At 38.2% G+C, this 20,454-nt stretch overlaps 2 protein-coding genes across 3 annotated transcripts; both read left to right on the top strand.

Annotated features, from left to right (window-relative positions):
* The first annotated feature begins 2,042 nt into the window (after window positions 1–2,042).
* zranb2 (zinc finger, RAN-binding domain containing 2) lies at window positions 2,043–8,160 on the top strand. Of its 2 annotated transcripts, none has more exons than XM_074635152.1 (10): window positions 2,043–2,201; window positions 2,880–2,926; window positions 3,047–3,155; window positions 4,065–4,147; window positions 4,236–4,312; window positions 4,819–4,986; window positions 5,072–5,229; window positions 6,294–6,353; window positions 6,844–6,987; window positions 7,225–8,160. In XM_074635152.1, exons 1-10 carry the CDS (start codon window positions 2,146–2,148, stop codon window positions 7,280–7,282), a joined length of 960 nt encoding a protein of 319 aa, XP_074491253.1. In that variant the 5' UTR covers window positions 2,043–2,145; the 3' UTR covers window positions 7,283–8,160. The 2 variants fall into 2 exon arrangements, with proteins under 2 accessions (XP_074491253.1, XP_074491252.1); XM_074635151.1 differs by having other exon boundaries at window positions 2,880–2,932.
* Window positions 8,161–9,989: 1,829 nt separating this feature from the next.
* Window positions 9,990–15,516, top strand: ptger3 (prostaglandin E receptor 3 (subtype EP3)). The gene is made up of 2 exons (XM_074635149.1): window positions 9,990–11,669; window positions 13,595–15,516. The coding sequence occupies exons 1-2, from the start codon at window positions 10,812–10,814 to the stop codon at window positions 13,919–13,921; spliced, it is 1,185 nt and encodes a 394-aa protein (XP_074491250.1). The 5' UTR covers window positions 9,990–10,811; the 3' UTR covers window positions 13,922–15,516.
* Window positions 15,517–20,454: the final 4,938 nt, after the last annotated feature.

Raw genomic sequence — 20,454 nt, 5'->3', positions numbered from 1 at the left:
CACGGCCCGATTTACATGAACAAGCAAAATCATTGGCAACCTGTGAGCAGAAGACATAAACCAAAACAAAACAGGAGGGTTTCTGAACATGTGCAGTGTTAAACGTTGGCATTAACTGCCATCTAGTGGCTAGTACTGGCATTGCAAGAAAACAGAACTGGAAAAAAGGGTTTCAAACTCCCAGATCTGGGTTTTGAATGAACAATATTCATAATTCAAAACAGATTTAATCACTCGTAAGTTAAATTACTGTCACCTGGACATCCACTGCCCCTGTGTCAGTATCTTCCATCTCTTTGTATTCAAAGATGTAGGTTCAACATTGCAAATCAACAAAGTGAATGCTGACGTTTTTAAACCCCAATATTAAGGTTCAAGGTTCTTTATTATTATTATTAAAGCAGTCATTGGCAATGAAAATCTTTGGTCTCAGGTTCCTTCAACAATGCTCATAAAATATTTATATATTAAAGGGGAAGTCACACAAGTAAATGTAAAAGCAAAAGGATAATCTAAGGCATAAAATAGTGCCGTTAAAATAAATATAAACATAAGTAAAGTAATGTAAATTTGTAATTTAGTTGATGAAAGTATTTCAAATGGGAAAACTGAATGCAAACAGGATGTAGTATTTACGTATATGCATGATGAGAAGTAATATATATACACAAAGGTGTAAACAGGAATGTAGTATGTTATAATGAGAAGTACTAAAATATATATACAGAGGTGTAGACTATTTACCCATGTGTCTATAAAGCCTCATCTCCTCTTTTTAAATAAAAAGTGTGTGATGAAGAGAGTTTATCCAATACGACATATGATATACCTGAAGGGATGTAAAGTGTGTTTGATAGCAGGTTTATTGCCACATTGTAATCATCTTTGTATTCCTAAGAACTTGCATATTTACTGTGATATCCTTCACGGATAAGTATCACACTAAGGTTTGTGACATATTCCGTACACGGTGAAAGCCTATTATTTTGTACATACACAACCTTCACGGATAGGTATCACACTACGGTCATTCTTTGCTTTCCGTATTCTAAATCAATTCAATTCGGATACATGTATATACAAAAATCACTTTACTACAAGTTCTTTATGAAACTATTATGCTTTTCTTACACGGAAGTACAATATTTCATAAAACATGCGAATGCAACATTTACAAAAGACAAAACCTGTTTTTGTTGTAAGGAAAATAAGAATTGGCAAATATAATATGCAAATTGCGTTCTTTCTTTTTTTTTGTTTTTAGCAAAAGCAAAGAGTGCTGCAAACTTATCAGACAAAGTTGTCACTTAATTTAAAAACAAGATATTTTCTATGACTTGATCTGGATTTCTTAACCTAAAAATATTGGGTCTCATGCAGGAAGAGATATACAAACAAATGTTCTCTTATTCTGTTCATATGCATGATTTCTTCTTGTTTTGTTAGTACCCATTGATTTCAGGGATTCACCAATGTTTTCTTACTTTAGCGCTTCTCTTAGTTAAGAGAACATTTTACTAGTGGTCAAGAGCACTCTTACGAATTTAAGAAAAAAACATTTGTGTAAATATCACTTTACATGTAAACCTTATGCGTTATGAGTTATGCGTATTTGCAAATCGCCCTGTATTTTTGTGGATGTGACTTTACACAACACAAATACAATAATACATGTTTGTGGATAGTGAAATATTTGCAGATCATGGTACATATTTGTGGAGAGTCTTCTGAGGATTACAACTAATAAAGTCCAATAAAAACTTCCATATAAATGTTGCATTCGCATGTTTTCTGAAATATTGTACTTCCGTGTAAAGAAAAGCCTAATAGTTTCATAAAGAACTTGTAGTAAAGTTATTTTTGTATATAAATGTAAAGAATGCCCGTAGTGTGATCTTTATCAGTTAAAGGTAGTGTATGTACAAAAATAATAGGCTTTCACCGTGTACGGAATCGCAATCCCAAATACGTGTCTCCAAATTCCGAGCCAGAGAATGGCGAGTTTACAGCGCTACCGGAATGCACCTGAAGGCATCATCGGTAGAGACTGTGAGGAGGAGCTCAGCTAGCTGGTAGCTGCATGAACACACTGAGCAGAGCACACCCAGCAGCCAGCGAGCCACTCGGTGTTAAACAGGCACTACCATGTCGGGGAAGAGTTTCCGAGTCAGCGACGGGGACTGGATTTGCCCTGATAAAAAGTAAGTGATAGAATAAATCCACATTTATAAAAGCTGGTTTAAATAAAGCAGCTATTTTAATGCTTAAAGTCGCGTTAGCATGTCAGTTAGCTTCAGGCCTGTTAGCATTCAAAGCTAACGCTGACTAGCTGAGTAAACTAGTTCACTTTCACTTTCATTTATACCTCATTACCTGCTCTAAATGCAACATAACACGTCATATAAGTTGTGCATTTAAGGGGTGAGGATATAGTTGTGATTTAGGTGTCTTAATAGAAGTTGTCAGTGTGCGCAGACTTGTAAAAGATAAGAAAGCTAGCTCAGTTAGCTTTCTGTGTGTTGGCTGGGTGAGAGTCTACAATCATGGGTGGTGGTGGTGGTGTTTACAGTGTTGCAGGAGCCAAGTTGTCACGAGTGTAGGAGTCCAACTTAGGTGCAGAAGTATCATGTTGCACTTGAGTTGCACTAAAAACGTCTTAAGTGACAGACAAGCCAGCTGCAGATGTCACCCTGTGCACAGGCCTTAACACACAGGCTCATGGAAAGACTGCCAGCTTTCATGTGTGGCACATGCAACATGAATAAACCTACACTAACTCATCCTGCTTGTAGCACACTCAGCTTATGCCTGAATGAGGAAGTAACAAGCTCAATCCTTATCTGTTTCTGCTGTGTATTTACTGTATTATCCTGTTGCAGGTGTGGAAACGTGAACTTTGCTAGAAGAACCAGTTGTAACAGATGTGGTAGGGGTGAGTTTTTCTTTTTGGTGCAAATTAATATATCTTGCAGAAAGCTCAATGTATCCATACAAAAAAAGCTGTTGAACTATTAAATACAAAAAAAATGCTTTTTTGCATCCACAGAGAAAACCACAGAGGCAAAGATGATGAAAGCTGGAGGAACAGAGATTGGGAAAACTCTGGCTGAAAAGAGTCGAGGCCTCTTCAGTGCAAATGATTGGCAATGCAAAACGTACGTGTTTTATTGTAAATTATAAAAGGGACTAGGGATGTCACGGTACCAGAAATCTAGTAGTCAGATACCAATACCAGTGAATTTACACGATTCTCGATACCACGGTATAAAAAACCCCAATAAATCCCATGTAATTCAACACGCACTCCTTTTATTAAAACATTTGAACATTACAAAAACAGGCATAAATAAAAATAAACAACTATTAACATTGCAAAACAGAACAGTGGCATGTAGCCTTCAAGTATTTAAAACAAACAATATTGTCTGGATGTCTCGTCTTTGAGGTGCTTTGCTAAATTAGAAGTATTTCCTCCTTTGGAAAGAAAAGTACTACGGCACCGTTACTGCACCGCATACTGCTTTTTGCGAATCTATTATTACTCCTTGTAAATCCGCCCCGAACCCAAAGTACTTCCATACCCGACTCATGCTATTTGTTTTCTCAACGAGTTGATGCGGAGGTAGCGCTGGAGCAGCTTCCCATCTTTCACGTCTCGCGTTGTTGTTTTTTTCCTCACTCTTACGGCGTTCTTCTTCTTCTTTCATTTCACGGCAGATGAGAACACTTGTAATCGTATACTGCCATTAGATCCGGAAGAATCGCATCCCCAGTACCTCCGCTCCAGTATCAAATGACCATTACAGGCATCGTTCGGTACCGAAGAAAAAGAGTACCGTCACATTTTTAGAATTTTGGTACTGAAGTATCGGTTCTCGTGACATCCCTATAAGGGACTACCAAAATGCTTGTTTAACCAGACACTGGAGCAGATAAGACATTTTCCTAATGAGTGAAATACATAACACAATTGTGCATTTTTGAAAGCTGAAACTTTATTCATTTTTTAAATGTGTTGAGATTTTCACCGATTTGTATTTCCCTTCCCTCCTGTCCTCATACAGATGCGGCAATGTCAATTGGGCTAGGCGGTCAGAGTGCAACATGTGTAACACCCCAAAGTATGCCAAGCTTGAAGAGAGGACAGGTATCTCAACAAATATATATAGTTGGCCAGTTTTTTGTGTGCTTTTGAAAACCAGTTATTGATTGCCTTTTTTCCTCTTTGCTTTCAGGGTATGGTGGAGGTTTCAATGAAAGAGAGAACGTGGAATACATTGAACGGGAGGAATCTGATGGCGAATATGATGAAGTGAGTCGTACCTGAAACTGTAATGTTTGATAATTGAAACATTTCAGCTGTCATACTTTAAGTTGCATGTAAGTAGGGTTGCAACTAACGATTATTTTCATTGTCGATTAATCTGTCTGTTATTTTCTCGATTAATCGATAAGTTGTTTGGTCTATAAAATGTCAGAACTTGGTGAAAAATGTCAATCAGTGTTTCCCAAAGCCCAAGATGACGTCTTCAGATGTCTTGTTTTGTCCACAACTCAAAGATATTCAATTTACTGTCATAGAGGAGTAAAGAAACCAGAAAATATTCACATTTAAGAAGCTGGAATCGGAGAAGTTTTACTTTTTTTCTTCAAAATCAATTATCAAAATAGTAGTTGATCAATTTAATAGTTGACAACTAATCTATTAATTGTTAAAAATGTTTGGCAGGGAGAACTTGATGTGTCCTGAAACTGTTTAACTAAATTTGCGTTGTCGGAGGTCATTTTACTGACGAGGTTATGTTTTTAATGTCCCAGTTTGGTAGGAAAAAGAAAAAGTTTCGTGGAAGGAGAGACAGCACACCTTCCGCAAAAGAACCTGAAAAGAAAGAAGTAGCAAAAGTAGTAGCTGCAGCTGCACCTGACGAGGAGGAGGAAGAAGATGAAGAAGAAGAAGATGGTGACCTTTCCAAATACAAGTTGGATGTAAGTGGCTGGAGCTTGAAATTCAAAAGAACAAATATTACAATAGTAGCCAATAACAATGTCATATTAAACACTTCCTCTCCAGGATGATGAAGAAGATGACGATGGAGACCTGTCAAAGTACGACCTGGACGCCAGTGATGAGGAGGGGAAGCCAGCTGAGAAAAAGGGCAGCCCTTCGGGTTCGTCCCGTTCCCGCTCGTCCTCGCGCTCCTCCAGCTCCAGTTCACGGTCGAGGTCCAGGTAAAAGGGTACAGGTCAAGGGTAACTCCGGGCAAAATGTCAGTATCAGCTCAATCTTCCTTCTGATTTACTGATCAACATCAATTACATGTCCTGTTCTGCTGATTTGTTGTTTTCTGTTTTCTCAACCCCTCCCCTTCTGTGGTTTTAGAAACTTGATGTGCAGGCTGAATATCTTTTTCTGGATAATATCTTTTTATGTTTTTGATTTGAAACGCCTAGATGGAAAGAATGCATTGTTCATATTGTAGTCTTGAAATGCACACTGGTTCTCTGTTTGTTACCTCTACAGGTTTTAGTTGTTCTTCTATTTTCTGGGTTATTTCTCCAAACCCCCATAAGCATATTTTGTTAGTTAGAATACTTACTCATCAGTTATGTTATAGTAAGGCAAGAATAGTTTCACTCAAATACTCAATATTTAAATCAAGGTTATAATAGTTTTTAATTTTCAATTAGTTTTTTATTTTATTATAGTTTTGACTTTTCAATTTAGTTTTACTTTCAGTTTTTCAGAAATGCTTTTATATTCTTAGTTTTTCGTTTTACAGAACTTTTAGTTTGTTTTTGTTACGGCCAGGTATGATGTCTCAGAAGTATGTAGCTATATACATAAATACTACATGGTTGGAGAACTGAGTAGGAATGGCCATAACGTAAAATGTTTAGTCTTGGCGCTACTTCAGGGTCCGATGTGAAGCAATTGCGGCATAGCGCTGTTTGGAATGTCATTCAATTTCTGTGGTTCAATGTCAAAAGAGTTGGCAGAAATTCATGCCGTCTTTTTTTTTTTGTTAGTCATATAGCTTTAAAAAACTGAAATGAATTTTTGTTCGTTTTTATTAGTTTTTAACCAGGAAATATAGTTTTAGTTTTTCTTCATTTAGTTTTTATTTAGTTTCAGTTTACCAAAAACTATTTTTCACAGCTTATTTTAGTTTTTAGTTTACTATGCTAACCCTGATTTAAGCGCTGTTAAATCTGTCTGTGCATTGCTGTGTGAACCATCGAGCTGTTTCTCTTGTTCAGAAAATATTGGAAAGGTTCTGTTTTTTGTCTTTCAGGTCCCGCTCGAGAAGCTCATCCAGTTCCAGGTCTGGATCTCGCTCGAGGTCCCACTCCAGGTGAATGAGGTGACATGCACTCTCTCCTTTAGAGAGTGTATGTATGGGGCTGAAAGCTCCACAACAGTCCTATTCCCTAGCTTTAAGTTTGAACAAAGACTGGATAGTGCTTACTCCACTACAGTCCTCTTTCTCAATCTGCAGATTGTAATTTTGGTCTTAGGAAAATTCATAAACTGCCCGACGGTTTTGAATCATTTGATGTAGGGTTATTTCAAGTTTCAATTAGGGAGTGCAAAAAGTACAAGGTTTGACGAACCGGAAATGAGTTTTAGTGCTATCGAGGAGCAAAAGTCTGAATAGACAACTTGGGTCTTCATCAAGCGTCTCTCGGGATCGGTGCTGGCTTTCAATATAATCAGAGGAAGCTAAACATGTTCTCAGTACCATTAAATATAGTTAATCAGAGAAGCTTGATAAATACCCACGCTGATGAGACTCTGTCTTGACCTTACTGACCTCGGTGCTTGGTTTATTCCCCCCCCAAAAGATCCAGTTCTGGAAAGGGCTCCTCTCCCCGGAAGAGGTCCCGCTCACCCTCCTCCTCACCTGAGAGGGGACAGAAGCGCAGTCGCTCCAGGTCCTCATCTGGAGAGAGAAAGCGGAGGCGTTCTAGATCACGTTCGTCCGAAAGGTTTGGGTTTCTGTGGAATACCACACTGGCACTGATTATTATTAGCCATCTGTCGCCTCGCTTATGGGAAATCAGATTTACAGAAATATGTGCACATTTTGCCTTGTTATATTGTTTTTTTTGTTGTTTTTTTAAATATTCTTGGACCTTGTACTTGTTTCAAGTATGCATAAGTGAATGTTAATAGCTGAGCCCGCTGACCTTGTATTTCTTCCCATGGTGTTTGTGTGATTTCAGGTGCCGCGGACAGTCCTCTGGATCCTCCCATTCTGGCTCCAGTCCAAAAAAGGAATAACTTTATTACAGCCTTTAAAACAAGACAAAGGAACCTTAGTAGGAAAGTGCATGTTGGGTTGCAAGGAAAACAACCACATCATTTCAGTATGCTGTCCTTTTTCATAGCAAAGTCTTATTTCCCTAAAAAAAAAGACAGCGGCAACATGACTTCTTCTTCTCTCTGCCGTTACCCATCATTTCAAGCTCCCTTTTTAAAACCACATACACCCCAATCTGTGACAAGTGTCTGTAACTACAGGTGTCCAATAAACATAAATGTTTGGTCCCATAAGAAAATCAAATATACTTTGAAGAGGCATTTTAAAACCCATATCTTCATGGCAGTACATTTTATTCTACTCATCTGTGGAGACATTCAAGTAAACATTTTTAATTATTTTTTTTGGCCCTAGGAAAACATCTGAGATTATATTACTTTATTTTTTTAAATAAATACATTCTTCAACATGAAGTTGAAGTACTTGAGCACCAATTAAGAAATAACAGACGTAGCAATGAATTTTGGCCCCTTTTTATTTTCTTGATAAATATATATTTTGTGTTTTCAAGGTAAGTATTTTACTTTTTTGATATTGCTTGTATTAACTAAATGGCAGTAAATTCAACATTCTTTGGTTGAGGTGTTTAGTGTTGTTTTTTTTTTTATTCTTGACACAATTGTCACCTGTTTTACCACTCAGTTACTCCTCTTCATTTGTCACTTGGGAAACTAAATGAATTCAAGAAATTACTGATATTCGTGCCCCAGATTAGTACACCCCAGAATAATAAAACCATACATTATGTCCCGATTCATGGTAGAATGTGGCAATACAGTCCTTTTTATTGGTGGAACAACTCAAATGTACACGTGTAAATAAACTCCTGTCGACATTGTTTCTTGTTACTTCCTTCTGCGTTTTGATTTAGCCAAGGTAAGGCTGGGAAGTAAAATAGCTCATGTGTGTAATTTATCCCGGTGTTGTGTTGACTACTGTTTCCCATCGATATGTATGTCCTCCATAGAACAAAAGGTGTTTAAAAAAATTATACATCTATGGTTTTTTCCCCTATCTAAACCTAAACCAACCCTTAACTACCGAGGGGGTTCGCTATCACTTTAACAGGAGGGAAACACTATTCAACGGGGTAACAGACTTCAACATAACACCTCTATCACTATATTTAGCTGTTATGTTAAGTATAGTGATTTAAAGCAAGTATGGTAACAGTTCTGATACCAGCAAAGGTTAACACAGCAGTGCACTGAAGGTGTATGAGGTAAAAAAATCACGTTACAGTAATATAAACTCTGTTTTGTAGCTACTTTTGGTGTTAGACTAAAGGTTTAGTAGCTCATATAAATAGCTAATTTTGCCCTAAATCTAATTATGAAAGCCCCAATTATTACTGTGTAGTTGAATAGTGAACAATGGGCTCCACACTTTGGTGTTGTTGTTCTCTTTGTGGTCAACAGATGGCACTTGCTGCTGCTGCTACTCCTGGTATGAGTTTAACAGAGGAACCTCAGGGATGAATACATTGGTGTGCTTAATATAGTGGGAAATTCATCAAGCCAAAAGTCACATAAATTAATATAAAACTATTGTCCATCACACAACACCTGTTCCTTTCAGGGTGTGACACAACATGCCATTCAAACTTTGTCAAATTAATTGTTTTGCTGCACAGTTTTGGACACATTTACATAGGTTGTTGATTGTGGGTCTCATTAAGTGGTGCAGATATGCGTATGAGAAATGATGCATGGCCTGCATTAATTTCCCATAAATAGCCGGAGGTATAGTCGAATGATTTAATCCCTTTTTTTAATCTAATCAGTAAACCTCAGCTCTGCTTTCAGATGCACAAGGACAATGTTTCAGTGTTTTTTTTTAGCCTTAAGTTCAAGAGGCGAACAGCAGGTTTGTTTGTTCCCTTATCTCACCAGACGATATCTCTAGGATATTGACTCCTGTGGGTCGGAAACAGTTGTGTCTGTGACAGTGTTATGCCCATTTTAATTGCCATAATCTCCAGATCTACTTATGAATAGAAATTATTTAATGAACTGAAGTCACCATTTCCTCCTGAGACCCAGCCCATTGACATGTGTCCTCTATAGTGGACATTTCTTTCCACATGCATATCCTTTTACTCTTTTGACCTACTCTATCAACCCCTAATGTATTGGAAAGAGGACATCCTAGGCTTTCCAGTGATATGGCATGTGTTTTTTTTGTGTTTTTTTTATCAATTTGAATGTATTCTTGGTTTAATATCACTCTACAGCCATAATCTGTTCATTTTTTTAGTCTTTTCTTTCTTTATATACTTTTTTCAAGGCTGTTTTCATATATGCAATCCACTGTTTGTAATTACAACAGTCTATAAACCAACTTTTAAGTAGATGAGCTTACAGACAAACCCATAAAGTACACTAGAGAGAAAACAACCTCAACATTCAAAACCAAAGCAAAACCCAGAAGAGAAATAATAATAATGACAAATAGAAAGAGTAGAGTTAAAAGAAAAACAAATCAATAATCATACAAAAATACGAGTCATATTAAATGAAATCAACAAATAAGTTAATAGAAAATAAAAAAAAGGGGGAGGGGGGGAGCGCAAATATATAGTAATATGATTTACATGGGCACACACATGCATCCTCCTTAACGTGAGGTCACCTCCAAGCATAATGTATATGTGCATGCGTGTTAACCCATGTAACTATATTTTTCCTTCTATAAGACTCCATCTCTTCTCAAAAACATCCTCCATATTCCTTATTTTGTGAGTTCCCTTTTCCATAAATGTTACTTCTTGAATTACACTTTTCCTTTTTATAAAATCTGGGGGTTTAGTTTTTTCCACCCTTTTGTTATTTGCTTCAGTGCTGTGATTCTGAGTATTCTAAATAAGTAACGTTCATCTTTACCGAGAACAATTGGAGGTTTCCCGAGTATGATATGCTCTGCTTTTAAATACAGAGGTTTTCTGAAAATGTCTTCTATGAACTTAAATATTTCTAACCAAAACAGATTTAATACACTACATGTGTAAACAATGTGTAAATGATTTGCATTACTTTCACCACAGTTTCTCCAGCACTGGGCGCTTGGTTTTCTTTTATATTTATCTTCCAAGCGAATTCTCTCCAGAACAAGGAACTGGTTGTTTTATGTATTTCACTCGACATCTGTTTCCATTCTTCATCAGTTATTTGTGTTCCCAACTCTTCTTCCCATTTTGTCTTTGTATTCATTGTTTCTTCTTATTATGCCCATTTTAAGTGCCGTAATCTCCAGACCCACTTATGAATAGAAACTCAATGAACTGAAATCCCCATATAGCAGATGTAAATATATTCAAAATCTCCTCTTATTTGCTTCCTTCAGTGCGTCTTTTCAGTCCCGCCTCCAGCGCGTAAAAGGGACCAGACGCGCTTTTACGCACCACATTCAGTTTGTGGAGCGCAACAAGAGGAGGATGCTTTTCACACACATGGGTCATCTGCTGCACATAGACTTACCTTTCCATAAAGGATGACACATATGGACGGCTGTGATTCTCTGGAGAGCTTACAAACCACATCTGGAGACATGCTGAACTTCAATTTTTCCAAATTGCGCGAAGGCAATAACACCACACAGAAGAACTCCAGCTGTGGATCCGTATCGGTCTGTTTCTCCATCGCCATGATGATCACCGGCATGGTGGGCAACTCCTTAGCTCTCATTCTGGTGTATATCAGTTACAAAAAGAAGGAGAATAAAAGGAAAAAGTCCTTCTTGCTTTGCATCGGATCTCTGGCGTTAACGGACCTGTTTGGACAGCTTTTAACGAGTCCCATAGTGATTTCAGTGTACCAGGCTGATATGAAATGGGAGCTCATCGACTCATCCGGCAGATTGTGCGCTTTTTTCGGTGTTTGCATGACAACTTTTGGATTGTGCTCTCTCTTCTTGGCCAGCGCAATGGCAATAGAGAGAGCCATGGCGATAACGAACCCACACTGGTACTCCAATCACATGAAGACGAGTGTGACCAAGCAGACTTTGGCTGCCATTTGGTGTCTGGTGTTGCTCTTTGCGCTGCTGCCCGTCGCAGGTGTGGGTGAATATACGCGCCAGTGGCCGGGCACATGGTGCTTTATCAGCACTGGCTACAAGGCTGCCAAAGGCAGTGTGTTTTTTGCCATCACTTTCGCTGTTCTTGGGATTTTCTCTCTGCTTGTTACACTTTCCTGCAACGTGTTGACGATCCGAGGCTTGGTTATCCGGTGCAAAACAAAGTCTGGCACGTCTCAGTCTTCAAAGCAGTGGGAACGGCTCACCACGGAGACTGTCATTCAGCTGTTAGGCATTATGTGCGTCCTCCTTATATGCTGGTCTCCTCTGCTGGTATGTTTCTATAAAGGCGACTGCAGCCTTTATACATTTCTATATACAGCATGCAATCAATAGTTACACAGAATGGAACAGAGGATATATATTCTCTAATAATGCTTCAATATTTTATCCTATAGGGGGTTGAACTAATATGATAAAGTGGCCCAGTGTCATAATTCAGTTTTAATTGGGTTTTTACTGTCACAAACAGCTTCTGGTCTCCTCTGCTGGTGTGTTTCTATAGGCAACTGCAGCCTATATACATTTATATACACAATGCAATCAATAGTTAATATGGCACAGATTGGAACAGAGGATATATACTTTATATATTTTTCTAATAACGCTTGATTATTTTTTACTTTTTACTTTTTTTAAATTTTTTACTGATGATGCTTGATTATTTTTTACTTTCAAGCATATATTTTCTAATAATGCTTGATCATTTTTTACTTTTTAAAATTTTTTACTAATGCTTGATTATTTTTTACTTTCTTATTACTTTTTTTAATTTTTTACTAATGTTTGATTATTTTTTACTTTATTTTTAATTTTTTAATTTTTTACTAATAATGCTTGATTATGTTTTACTTTCAAGCATATATTTTCTAATAATGCTTGATTATTTTTTTTTATCTTACAGTGGGTGAACTAATATGTTACAGAGGATATACTTTATATATTTTCTAATAATGCTTGATTCTTTTTTACTTTCAAGCATATATTTTCTAATGTTTGATTCTTTTTTATCTTATAGCGGGTGATATAATATGTTAAAGTGGCCCAGTGTCATAATTCACAGTTAAATTGGGTTTTTACTGTCACAAACAGCTGCAGATCTCTGGAGATGCTTCATCTCCCGTTGGCAACAAGAAAGCAAGATGCTGCTCACATTTTCTGTTTCCCCCTCAATCACTCACTCATTCAAGTCAACTTCTTTTACTCTAATTCTCTTCTCTCAAACACAAACCATACTTGCATGTTACTACTTACCATAAATACTGTCATGTATGATTCCTTTGAAATGCCGGCTGCCACTTTCCATTAAGGAGCAATCCACTTAGCCGGGTCCTGTTTGGGGGGTCTGCTCAGTGTGCTATGAGATCATGCATTGTCAGGCACATTTTCAATAGTCCCACAAAGGATATTAATAGAAGCCACAGCACTGTGGTCGCACTGATGGCAGAGAGCGAGTACCTACAGGGAGTAGGAGTGCTTTTCTCCCAGATGTTTGATACAGTATCTGCTCAGGATTGTCTTAAGATTAGTGACATTAAATATTAGACCTGTTATTTCTCAGCCAGTGTGCATTTAATACAACATCCACCTCTCAAAAGGCTTTCTCAGTGGTACATTTTCACTAATGAACATAATTTATCCTCATTATCCTCTATTGGTACTAGGGCTGTCACTATATCAGATTTTCACTACACGGCCAAAAGAATTCACAATAACGATATTATCGCAATATCTATAGAAAATTCAGTAAAAATTCATCAGTACAATTAATTTTTTAACTTTGTTTATTGTGCGTTTTGTCTCTTTTTGGAAAATTAATTACATTCAAAATACTAGCGTAGGGAGGTGGAGAGAGAGTGTATGTACAGTATATGTGTATATATGTACTGTATATACAGTATATGTATGTACAGTATATATATGATTCATGGGGCACTGTACTATTTATACAATATCATATGTGTATTATTCACATGATATCCATATTACATTTTAAAATATCAGTCACTTAGTCATTATATACACATTACCGATTATTTATCAAAAATCTCATTGTGTGAAATTTTGTAAAAGCACCAATGGTCAACCCTAGAATATTGTCGCAATATTGATATCGAGGTATTTGGTCAAAAATATCATGATATTTGCCCGGCCAGTCCTAAATGGTACTAACAGCTTGTGCCTCCCGCCATCCTCAGGTGCTGATGCTGAGGATGATCTCCAACCAGGTGTCCTCCCACGACTGCAACTCAACATTGTTGACCTCCAATCACACCTCTAGCCGGGACGTCCAGTTAGACTGCAACTTTTTTCTGACTGCGATCCGCTTGGCCTCCCTCAACCAGATCCTGGACCCGTGGGTCTATCTGCTCTTCAGGGAGATCCTCCTCCGCAAGGTCTGCATCATGGCTAACGCCGTGTCCAACTGCTCTTTAGACGAACAGAAGGAGACCCAGACGGCGTTGGATGCCCTGAACCAGAAGAAGCAAGAGAGCATCAAGAATCCTAATTCACAATGTGGCTAAGTCGACCTCTGACAGGAAGCCGGGACAGAGACGGATGTGAAAATGGATACACTATTGTCATGGATGTGTTGCGAAAAACACGGGGACAAAAATGTTCCCCCACGTCCTCCACAGAGGGATATTGTGCAACGGGAGACAAGAGAGATCTCAGTTGCAATCTTAATGAGAATCAGCCAAGTCTGCTCTGGGTGCATTTGTTTTGCTTAAAACAAATTCCAGTTAAAGTCACCTGACCAGCATGTGGTTGCATGACCGTGTCACTTCCTGCATTTGGCTGCAGCGTGGGAGCTGGGAACTCCTTCATTGCCAGTTCTCAGTTTTGGTATCATCTCCCAGGCCCAAGAACTGAATATGGGTGACTCCTAAGTGACTTCCATGGAAGGGATTTATCTCATGCTCTTTTTTAGTTTCTGAACTGAGTCATTGCTTTCAACAACTTGAAGCCATAAACCAGCTAAAGGACAAGTGTGTTTTTTCTTTTTGTGAATGTCTGTAAATTAAGAAAGAAACTGTAAATGTGCTTATATTAAGTTGTAAATACCGTTGCCATATCTTACATGAAATGTAACCACGGTGGCCATTCAGAAAAAGAATGCAAGTCCTAAACTGGAGCCAAATATTGATTGTAAGGTTATTTATTAGTGTCTTTATTGATATGAAGTTAGTTGTTTCTGCGCTGAATGCTGATGATGCTACCTGCCGGTTTATAATATACCGTATGTTGCATTCCTCGGCGAGCAGCCAGGACTATGAAATGTGAAGCATTTCGTTTGCTGCCACTTTCCCTCCTGAATATGAATGCACTGGTATGTTGTTTAATTATTTTCTCAGCAATCTTCTTTTCAGAAATAGCTTCAAGGCTGCTCTTATGAACGAAGTGTGTGAGGGAAAGCGCTGTAGATTTGTGTTGTTCGATATTATGAGATGATGGATGACAGGGTGGCCTGATGCTGTAGTTACAAGGTGCCATTGAGCACTCCCTGCGTATTTCATCAGATTAAAAGTATTCTTGTTTTGTAAGTGCACAATGTGTAATGTACCTAATTTCACAAGCCAAAACTTTATGGAGAGGAAAAAATAACATAATTTGTGCAGCCTTTTGACCAGTTACATTAATATAAGTAGAGAGAGGGGTGCTCTTTGGATACACGGCCATGTCTAAACTGTCCAAATTGCATGCACCAGGACATTTAAATTATCAAAAAGCTTTTTTGGCACACTTAAAGCTGCAGTGGGTAGAATTGGAGGGAATATGATTTGAAAGAGTTATTTTTATAAAACGGTCACTATGTCCTGACAGTAATGCAAGAGACAGGTCTGAATAAAATCATGTGCCTCTGTGTCCTCCGGTGCTCCTATAATGGCATCTGCAAGATTTCATAGACCGGAGTAAAACAACCAATCAGAGCCGAGCTGGAGTCTGCCGTCTGTGAGCAGCTGTCAATCACTCGCGAACTCCGATCGAACGGTCAAACTAGGCAGCGCTGATCAAATATGAATCAATATTCTGTTACTGTAATGCCTATTTCTCACCTCAAATGTTTTCAGAAACATCTTGTAGTGTACTGTTTAGCTGTAAAATGAGAATGTTTATGACTAAATAGTACAGTACAAGATGCTTCTGAAAACGAGAAATAGGCATTACAGTAACAGAATATGAATTCATATTTGATCAGCGCTGCCTAGTTTGACCGTTTGATTGGAGTTAGTGATTGACAGCTGCTCTGTTGAATGAACAGCCAATAGGAATGCTCTCTCTCTGAAATGACCTGTGATTGGTCAAAGTCTCCCGTCACAGTCTACATTTTCTAAAGCCTGAAAACAGAGCCATGAGGAGGTGCAGAAGTCTAGTTTTCTCTCAGAACACTTGAATTACAATATGCTGAAAGGTTATTATGGAATTTGTTGCCCAACGATGCTAAAAACATTCTGCCTACTGCAAGTTAAAAAACTGCTTGTGCAGCTGCTACCAGCATGCGGCGGCTTCAACAGTGTTAGATAGTCATATTAATACACCGGGGCTGTAGCTGCATGTTTAAACATGTTTTTTAGCGACACAAATTCCTGCTTTTGATTCTGTGGCGATAGCCTCGGACATGTTGAATGTGTCATTCCGTATTGAATCGTTTTTCTTATTATCTGCCAAATTGTGTCCTTGTAGCCTCGGTGCTACCTCTAAATGGAGTTCATTTCTTTTTAATGTGTACAGTGCGATTCATCAGAGGTCTCAGATGAAATCAAGGTACTTTTCAATGAGGTGATTTGCTTTGATGCCAAATGAATGAATATCATTTAACTGAGGCAGTCTGTTGGCAATCCATTTCTTTTCCGGTGATGTAAATATGATCTTTTTGTTCGGCTACGTTGTCATGTATAGCACTGTAAATGTATTCGAGGAGGTCCAGCATCTCGATCAAAGACATCTCAAGGATGGACACATTTGCTGTCATGGTAACCTGCAGGTCATGTGACACTTTCTGCCTTCTCAGCACATCAACCAACAAGATTAGACCTATCTACACTCTGCTTTGCCCGGTCTTGCCTTTTTTTTGCCTCTCAGATGTGAGAATACATTCAAGCTCAGTGATAATGACCCTAGAGGAAACTTGTTATCTGCTAAAGCCATGTGAAAGATGAACCAGATGTAGAGTCTATCCTGTATCGATTGTGATGCCGGTCAGTTTAAAGGATTAACCTTGGGTTGATGAATGAAAACAACAATGTGAAAGGAAACAATGCGCAGGAGTGTGTTGCAGAGAAATCAATCATTTGGCATTATTCATGATTATTCTGGAGCTCATTGCCAGGCCATGAATGTGCAGAAAACACTAATCTTCAACAGTAATCAAAGTAATCAGGTTCATTAATGCCATCGTGCTATCCCACTAACACGAGGAGTGTTCATTTTAATTGAGCTTGTGGCTCTGCATTGTGAGCTTTTATTCCAAGCATATGTTCATCTTGTGCTGCAATTAATATGCTCTTCAACGGAGACATCTGTGGTTTAATCCATGCATTTAAAACAATGATTACAATTGGCCGCAAGCTGCAGTGTTTACGATTGACTCAATCAGCTTACACTTGAATTTGCGTCATGTAATTATCACAGTTTCGCCGTCCAGGAGTCTCTGAAGCTTCCTGTTCTTTAGTTAATAAAGAATAATTGCGCAAAGGAATATCCCCTTAAAGCTAACTGGCCCTACATTTGGTTTTGAATTTTCCAGGTTACATCCCACCCAACCCCCACAGTGGAAAGGAAAATGGCAGAATAACAATTCAATCTTTGTAAATAGAATTCAAGATACATGTCTACCCCTTTTTAATGGACTCTGTAAAGGCACAATGTTTACAAGGAGTGCTTTCTGTGGAGATACATATCAATCTCGAGCTCCGATTGTCCTCGACTGTGAAGGTTTGCTCACGTGCTTGATTGTTGTTCATTTGTGTAAAGAACAGGTCATTTCAGCAGGCAATTACACACAATAGTCCTGCACCAGCATCGAAGGGATTACATAATGATTTGAAAAAGGATTTATGAGGCCAGCTGGTAGTATCGCTCTCACTCAAGTCACTAATGCATGGAAGTGATTTACTGATTGCCTCATGAGCTTAAGAGTCACTTGATGTCTTGAGATATAAAGACGAGAGAAGAGATCGTTTCTGATGAAAGTGTTTGGCCATTTGATATTTTGCATTTGTGCTCATTTTTTAAACATTTTCTAAAAGGTTTAAGTTCAACGCTGTAGTATTCAGGTGATTACTTTATGATCCTTTGGAAAAAACGCCATAATAATATTTTACCGTCTCTGTAACATATGTAACATCAACCAAAAAACAACAAAAGCATCTAATTCCAGCCCGTTCTCATTCCCAGGGCGTCAAATACTGACGCTTTGTCACGGCCGTTTCCTAAAAAGACAAGGTTTTCATCCAGGAGACCGCTGTTTGTGTCCCGCATGTTACATTTCACTTTGTCTTTATAATCAGCTGATCATTCGTGTCCCGTGTTCACAACGTCCAGTCACATTTTCACTGTAAAAACGTTGTAATTTTAAACCCCAACCATCTATGTTGTTTTTTCCTAAATCTATCTAAGTAGTTTTGTTGCCTGAACATAAGCAAGTGTTTTTGTTTAATTCACAACATGAAGCATGTGTTCACTGCGACCGAAAAGTGGCGCCGAGGGGTCTGACAAAGCGTTAGTATGTGACAAGCTGGGATGAGATTGTGTTGCTAATTCCTGTAAATTTTATTCTGGTGACAGTTTTGCAGTGAGCAGGTGTCCTTCCTAGAGAGAACTGATTGAGATCTTTTCCCTTTTCTTGTCTCTGTGGTATCAAGAAATCTCAGACTGGCCCAGCTAGTAGACATACCATGAGCAGTTCACTCAGCTGCCACCGAGCAAAGTCGCCTTGTATAGCGCTTCAATAATATAAAACTGTAGTAAGCTTTGCTTGAAAAGCCATTTTCAAAGTTGATATCCATGAAAGGCAAAAACAGAGTCAAACATTAAGTGTAATCATTATTAAAAGGGGTGAACCAACCTGGCAGGTATAAGATCACATGATGGTGTCACATGTGCACACAGTATTAATAGAAACAGGTTTGCCCCACCAGCCACGGCTCCACTGATGAATGTAAATACATACCGGATGTCTATCAGATGTCCTTCTTCTTATCTCTGGTTCACGTTACGCCTCTGCTCTTGAATGTTTAACAAGAACATTTCACTCTGAAATGTCTCCAAACTCTGAACTCTGAGACACGATTCTCAGATGAGGGCTATCTACATACTTTATACTGTTGCTCTGTCAACGCTCTGGTTCTGTTTACGCCGGCGAGGAATGCTGTACATTTTGCAACCTTTTTTTTCCTTTGGATATTTTGACATATCTGTCAAAGATAAGCTTATGTAGTAACACATTGCTGAGATGAAAAGAGAAATATCTACCTAACTATCAAAGTGTCCTTTTTGATGTCTTTGTCCTCTACTTGACTTGTGTCAGTTCAACATGCACTTTTGATTCATTTTGTAGCAGTGCTTATTGCTTATTATGTGGTGGTGTAATGTTGTAACTTCATTAAATGATATGAACATATTTCTTTCAGTATGTGTTGGGATTTTGTGTCTGCTGAAGCATGTTTTCTTATTAAATATTTATACATCTACACTATCATGCTAATGAATGACTGATGCTATAGCGGAGTGTACGGTGTTTTACATGTAGTGTGCCTCCTAATTAGGCTGAGCTAAGCAATATATTAAATATAAAAACAGAAATGGGGGGGGGGGGTCTGGTGCATCGTCTAAGACTCGTACCATGAAACCATTCATGCCCCCTGGTTGGCTTTGTTGGCTTTAATTACTATTTTTAATTTCCCTCTTATGTGTAAAAAAAAATCCTCAAAATTGAGAAAGCATCCTTAAACAAAAGAAAGATATTTGATACACGGAGTGCAGAGTTAAGATTATTTTGCATCTTGGTGAGTCTTGTTTTCTGTGTTGAAATTGCTTGATGTATGAGAATGACAATTTAACTGAGAATGATGTGAATGTGTTTTCCACTGGTGAATGTTTCCAACACTGTGAATCTTGTTAAATACTGCTGGCCATTTAAAAGCATGTGTAGGCTTCTGTTGTTGTTGCCGTTGTTGTTGTTGATGTTGTGCGATGTGTTTCCCATGGGCCAATAAATGGAACAATGTGGTACAAGGTTGGTGTTTGCGATCCTCCAGTTTTATTTTGTTTGAACAGCTAGCACCTAGGCGTTGTCCAATGTGCTCCAGGCAATTTCCAGGACATTTTTGATGCGTTCCGTGACTTTCCCTCTCGTCCTGACCTGTCGGAAACTCCCCGTCAGAAACTCCCCGTCAGAAACTCATGTGAAGCACACCTTAACTCTAACAAACAATACAAAAAAATACATTCTGAGGCCAATGATATCACTGGTACAGGCGATGTAATGTATAAAACATTCCCCAGTCTAAAATATGTTATTATATTTTTAACATGTTATTTTATTGTTTTCTCAACAACCATCTGGCAAAAATGATCTTGCATCCTCCTTGGGGTCCCGACCCCTAGGTTGAGAACCACTGGTCTGCTTCGGATAAGCATCTGTTATGTGTTAATACGACAGTCTATTGTTACAGAGAGAGAGTCATAAAGGAGCATTGGCATTCAGAGTTTTGCAGAAGAGCAAAAAACAATATTTCAAATGATTGCATCGAAACACAACAAAAGAATCATTCATACTTTTATGGGGAACTGTTCAAACTTTTAGAGACTCAAGTATTCAACATTTATCAAATATCAGGTCTATTGCACTCCCTCTGTTTTTTGAATGATCACATTTATGTAAATATGCTGATTACAAAATAGTATGTATTTATTCATATTTTGTTAATCAGATAGAGCCCAGCAAGTTTCCAATAATGTATATATAATACCTGTTTTTTGTCAAAATATCACCAGTAGTCTCTCAAAAAGCAGACCCTCATCATGCACGTTTATAAAGTACCTTAGATGTGGA

The sequence above is a fragment of the Sebastes fasciatus genome, chromosome 5 (assembly GCF_043250625.1).
Source record: "Sebastes fasciatus isolate fSebFas1 chromosome 5, fSebFas1.pri, whole genome shotgun sequence".
Lineage (NCBI taxonomy): Eukaryota > Metazoa > Chordata > Actinopteri > Perciformes > Sebastidae > Sebastes > Sebastes fasciatus.
This window is presented reverse-complemented; position numbering and strand designations above follow the sequence as displayed.